This window comes from Cyprinodon variegatus, unplaced genomic scaffold (genome assembly GCF_000732505.1).
Source record: "Cyprinodon variegatus isolate N-32 unplaced genomic scaffold, C_variegatus-1.0 Scaffold46, whole genome shotgun sequence".
Lineage (NCBI taxonomy): Eukaryota > Metazoa > Chordata > Actinopteri > Cyprinodontiformes > Cyprinodontidae > Cyprinodon > Cyprinodon variegatus.
The window spans coordinates 1,963,407-1,968,715 of NW_015150499.1; the positions used below are offsets into that span (position 1 = coordinate 1,963,407).

A 5,309-nucleotide genomic window follows, 5' to 3' on the forward strand; every position below is an offset into this window, starting at 1 on the left:
TATACATCCAGGGCCAGGAAACCTGCACTGCAGAGGAAACACAGTGTTCCCATGGCAACGGCATAGTTACAGGCATTCTGGTTGCGGTTGAAGATGCAGTACTCCTCCACCTCCTCAGGGCGGTTGACATAGCCCTCGTTAGCAACACATCCCAGGATAACGATGGAGAAGAGCTGGAGGCAAGAAGGAGGCAGTTAGGTCAATGCTAACAGATCCTATTAGACATCTAACCAGCTAACCAGAGAAAAGTTGTGGTCCTGAGAAATAAATATGAGTTGTCTAGTGTTTAAAGCAGACTGGTTATATTCTGAGTTACCCCTAAATCCCTCAATCACAATATAGAGCGAGGCTGATATAGTGGACCTTATAGTGAACTCTATAGTTAACGGATCGTTTGGACAAATGATCATTACTTTTTGCTCCCCGTTGGTCAGGTGAGTCCCACAAATCCCCTGCAGCGCAGCAAACACAGGTAAATTAATTGAATTACCAGTAATATTTCCCACATTTCCATCACCTAACTGTCTAGACCTCCTAATTAGGAAACACATTCTTAAGTTTGTTTATGAACAATTTCAAGTCATTTACCTTTTTTTTTAACAACTCTTATTTTTGAGATATTGTTTTTCTTTTTTTCTTTTTAATTAATACAGATCTAGGATGTTATTTGAGTGTTCCCTTTATTTTTATGAGCAGTGTAATTCTTTGTAAATGATGGTGAAAATAAGTATTTGCTCAGTGAGAAACGAGCAATATGTCTGGTCCTCACAGACTTCTCATTTCTTCATTAAGGTCTTATGTCCTCCAATTATTAGCTGTATTAATGGCACCTTTCTGAACCCATTATTTGTATAAAAGACACCTGTCCACAGCATCAAGCATTCAGGCTCCAATCAACCAAACAGCAAAAACCTGTCATAGGAAACCAGGGAGAAAACTGTACAACTACACAAGATTGTGAAATATGAACGTACAATAGGTGAGCAGGTTGGTGTGATAAATCAGTTGTCAAAGAAAATGGAGGACATAAAAGACAATAGATATTCTACCTCCATCTTAAGCTCCAAGTAAGATCTCATCTCATGGGGTCAAAATGATCAGAACAGTGAACAAAAATTCCAGAACTTCAAAGAGGGGCCTGATGAATGACGTGCAGAGTGCTGGGACCACATGACCAACCATCAGTAAGCCACTACGCCCAGAGGAGCTCGAACCCTGCAGGGCCAGGCATGTCCACTTCCTTACGACGGTACATTTCAAGGCTCATTTGAAAAATTTCACAGAGCATATGTATGATCCAGAAAAGGATTGGAGAATATAATGTGGTCATATGAAGCCAAAACAGAACATTGTGGCAAAAACTCAACTCACAGTGTTTTGGTGGAAGAAGAATGCTGAGTTGCATCCCAAGGACACCACACCTACTGTGAAGCATGAGGGTGTGGAAGCATCATTTTTGGGGGCTGTTTTTCTATAAGGGGATGGAACAAGTGATCCATGTTAAGGGAAGAAAGAATGGAGACATGTATTATGACATTTTAAGGTAATATTTTCTTCCATCATTCAGAGCATTAAAGATGTAACATGACTGGATCTTTTAGCAGGATAATGATCCGAAAGGTATCCTGGTTTCAAGACGTTTCGCTTCCCATCCATGAAGCTTTTTCAATTCAAATGTCAGAAATGGCGTTGAGGTAGAGGCTTTATAGAGTAGCCTAACAAAGGCTTGCATGTTCAATTTGCATGTTGTCTAAGCAAAAACAAGCCTCAAACTCTTTTCTGACTGAATTGAAAAAGCTTCCTTGACGGGAAGCGAAAAATCTTCAAACTCGGAAACAAAGTACAGTGGGTTTTTTATTTTTTTTTACTTTTTTTGGAATGACTATGACCTGGATGACTGGGAAATCTTCGCCAGCATAGATCCCAAATGTTCCACTCAGACAATGAAGAAATTGTTTTTTAAAAAGGTGTTTTAAGGTCCTGAAGTGAACTAATCAGTCTACAGACATGAACCATTTTTAGAAAATTTGTTAAGGGGGTTTAAAGTGTATGTTGCCCAATGACAGCGCAGGAACATCACTGCTTTAGAGTATATATGATGGAGGAATGGGCCAAAATACCAGCTACAGTGAGCAAACCCAGGGAACACTTTAACAGCAAAGATTAAACTACAAAGTATTGATTTGGACTCTTTTTTTATTGACAAAATACTTATTTTTCCAACATAATTAACAAATAAATCCTTTAAAAATTCATACAATATAATTTCTTGTGTTTTTTTCATAGAAAATGGCTACCTGCAGAAGATGATCACAGATTGAAGCTCTTCTCTATTGAGCCAGGCATATTATTCATTTCCATTTATTTAAAAAAACACTTCATTAATCCCAAAGGGATGGTAAGTGTTGCAGTAACCCAAGGGATAGTTTTTCAACAAGTTGTTATAGGTGCTGATAGCTGTAAGCAGGAAGGATCTTCTGTATCGATCTGTCTGTATCAGATCTGGAGAAAGCCTCTTAGTGAAGACACTGCTGTTGTTTAGAAGTCTGATGAAGAGAACCTATATTCAGTCAAGCAAAATTTCAATATTAATTTATTGATTTTTTTTTTTATTTTATATTTTTTTTATTACAGTTTGTATTTATTGGTTTATTTTGATGGTTAAACTCAGCTGCTTACTAACAGTTTTAAAGGAAATGTCTGGTCACATTTAGAATACAAACCTCTGAAAGTACTTGAAGTATGAAATTATTACATACTTTTTAATAAATTGTATTGTTTGTAGTGTTGTAGTGTTTTTAATTAAGAGTAATTTTCATTTGAATGTGCTTTACTGGAGACATCCATGTTTTTTAAAGAACACTACTGCCACCTACTGGTTAGTGNAACCCACAAACCAGATGAGAGACCAAAACGCTGTGGAGAGAAAATGCACATTATATGTTGAAATCAATAGTGAACTAAAGCAGGGCTGGTGGGATCTTACCAGACACCCCGATGTCCACCATGACAGCCTTCTTCCTGTCCTTCACTCCACTGATCTGAGGAAAATATACATCCAGGGCCAGGAAACCTGCACTGCAGAGGAAACACAGTGTTCCCATGGCAACGGCATAGTTACAGGCATTCTGGTTGCGGTTGAAGATGCAGTACTCCTCCACCTCCTCAGGGCGGTTGACATAGCCCTCGTTAGCAACACATCCCAGGATAACGATGGAGAAGAGCTGGAGGCAAGAAGGAGGCAGTTAGGTCTATGCTAACAGATCCTATTAGACATCTAACCAGCTAACCAGACGAAAGTTTAAAACTCCGTAATTCGCAGAGAAAATTTGCTGTGGTCCTACTGAGAAATAAATATGAGTGGTCTAGTGTTTAAATCCCTCAATCACAATATAGAGCGAAGCTAATATATTGGACCTTATAGTGAACTCTATAGTTAACGGATCGTTCGGACAGATGATCACTACTTTTTCCCCCCCGTTGGTCACGTGACTCCGCCTCCTCACAAGGTGCCTGTGCCATCTTTGATATTTGTTGCTGTCGGGTAGCGACAGTTGGCCGGTGTGACTGCAAAATCCCCTGCAGCGCAGCAAACACAGGTAAATTCGTTGAATTACCAGTAATATTTCCCACATTTCCATCACCTAACTGTCTAGACCTCCTAATTAGGAATCACATTCTTAAGTTTGTTTATGAACAATTTCAAGTCATTTATCTTTTTTTTTTTTGACAACTCTTATTTTTGAAATTTTGACACAAGATATTGTTTTTCAAAATGGGAACACATACACCTCTAAAATCAAACTTCAACATAATTTAGCACAAAAAAAGGGGTAGATCCGTACTGGTATTATGCTGTTAGTGTAAATCCTAATTATTTTTCTTTCCAGCTTTTTATTGTCATTACACGGTCAAAAGCAAAGAAATGAACTCTTTGCATTTAACCCGTCCCCTTGGGGAGCAGTGGGCTACCACTGTGCGGCGCCAGGGGAGCAGTGTGGGGTTAAGGGTGTTGCTCAGGGACACAGAGTGTCAGACCGTGGGAGTGGGGCTTGAACTCATAACCTCTGGATTTAAAGTGCGATGCTCTAACCACTAGGCCGCCACTCCCCAATCAAAATGATACAGAAGATCCTTCCTGCCCTCAGCTATCAACACCTACAACACCTGCTTAGGAAATAACTTATGAGTTAGAGCAACATTTAATCTCCCTTTTGGATTAATAAAGTATTTTTAATTGAATTGAATTGAATATGCAACCTCCATGCATGTATGCTGCTTTTCTTTGCTTCAGTGGTGAAACACTGGGTGCTCCAAGCTGCCCACTGATGCCTAAACAATGGATAAAAAGTCCACTTTCATTGTAACGCACATTTGATGAATATGATTAGTCATTCTTAATTTGTAGAGAATCACCCACACGATTGACCTTAATCATCTCCGCTTCTTAAACATGCAAAGTAAAACGTATCTAACATGTTCCTGAAATGTTAACAGGTTCCCATATAACTCCTGCTTAACATGGCTGAACTATTATTTTGTTTTATCTGCAGAACTTCATTGAGCTTTATTTCAGACCTCCACATAGCCAAAAATCCAGCAAATCACATTTTAGTTGTTTTTTTTTTTTTTAAATACACTGCTTAAAAAATAGTGGGGACACATACACAAGATAATAAAACTTAGATTAAATCAAACTTCCATGAAAAAAAATCTGTCCAAAAAGGATTGGCAACTAGCAAGACACTCAATAAAGTAGTGCTTCTGCAGGTGAGGAGTTCACTTTCTGGTTTATGTCTTGGTCACTTTTGAAAGTTGGTGGTGCTTTCACACTCATGGTAGCTTAAGACAGACTCTACAACCCACACAAGTGGTTCTGGTAATGCAGCTCATCCAGGATGGCACATCAATGCGATCTGTGGCAAGAAGGTTGACTGTATGTCTGCGTAGTGTCCAGAGGCTGGAGGCACAACCAGGAGACGTGGAGGAGGCCTTAGGAGGGCAACAACCCAGAAAATGACTTCTACAGAAGTCATTTTCTACAAAAGCGTCTGCTGTGAAGCGGGCGCTGTACCGGCCCGTCGTGGTGAAGAGAAAGCTGAGTCAAAAAGCAAAGCTCTCGATTTACCGGTCGTTTTACCGATTTACGTTCCTACCCTCATCTATGGTCATGAACTTTGGGTCATGACCAAAAGAACGAGATCGCGGATACAAGCGGCCAAAATGGGTTTCCTCCGTAGGGTGGCTGGGCTCTCCCTTAGAGATAGGGTGAGAAGCTCTGTCACCCGGGAGGGACTCGGAGTAGAGCC

The 5,309-nt window shown here is 39.9% G+C and overlaps 1 protein-coding gene across 1 annotated transcript in view; it reads right to left on the reverse strand.

Annotated features, from left to right (window-relative positions):
- LOC107081996 (synaptogyrin-1-like) overlaps positions 1-5,309 on the reverse strand; it is a 13,890-nt gene that overhangs the window by 5,577 nt on the left and 3,004 nt on the right. Inside the window, exons 2-3 of the mRNA XM_015370401.1 lie at positions 2,987-3,224; positions 2,890-2,916 (exon numbers count right to left, since the gene is read on the reverse strand). Of these exons, the coding sequence (XP_015225887.1) occupies positions 2,890-2,916; positions 2,987-3,224 (265 nt within the window). The remainder of the gene's footprint in view (positions 1-2,889; positions 2,917-2,986; positions 3,225-5,309) is intronic.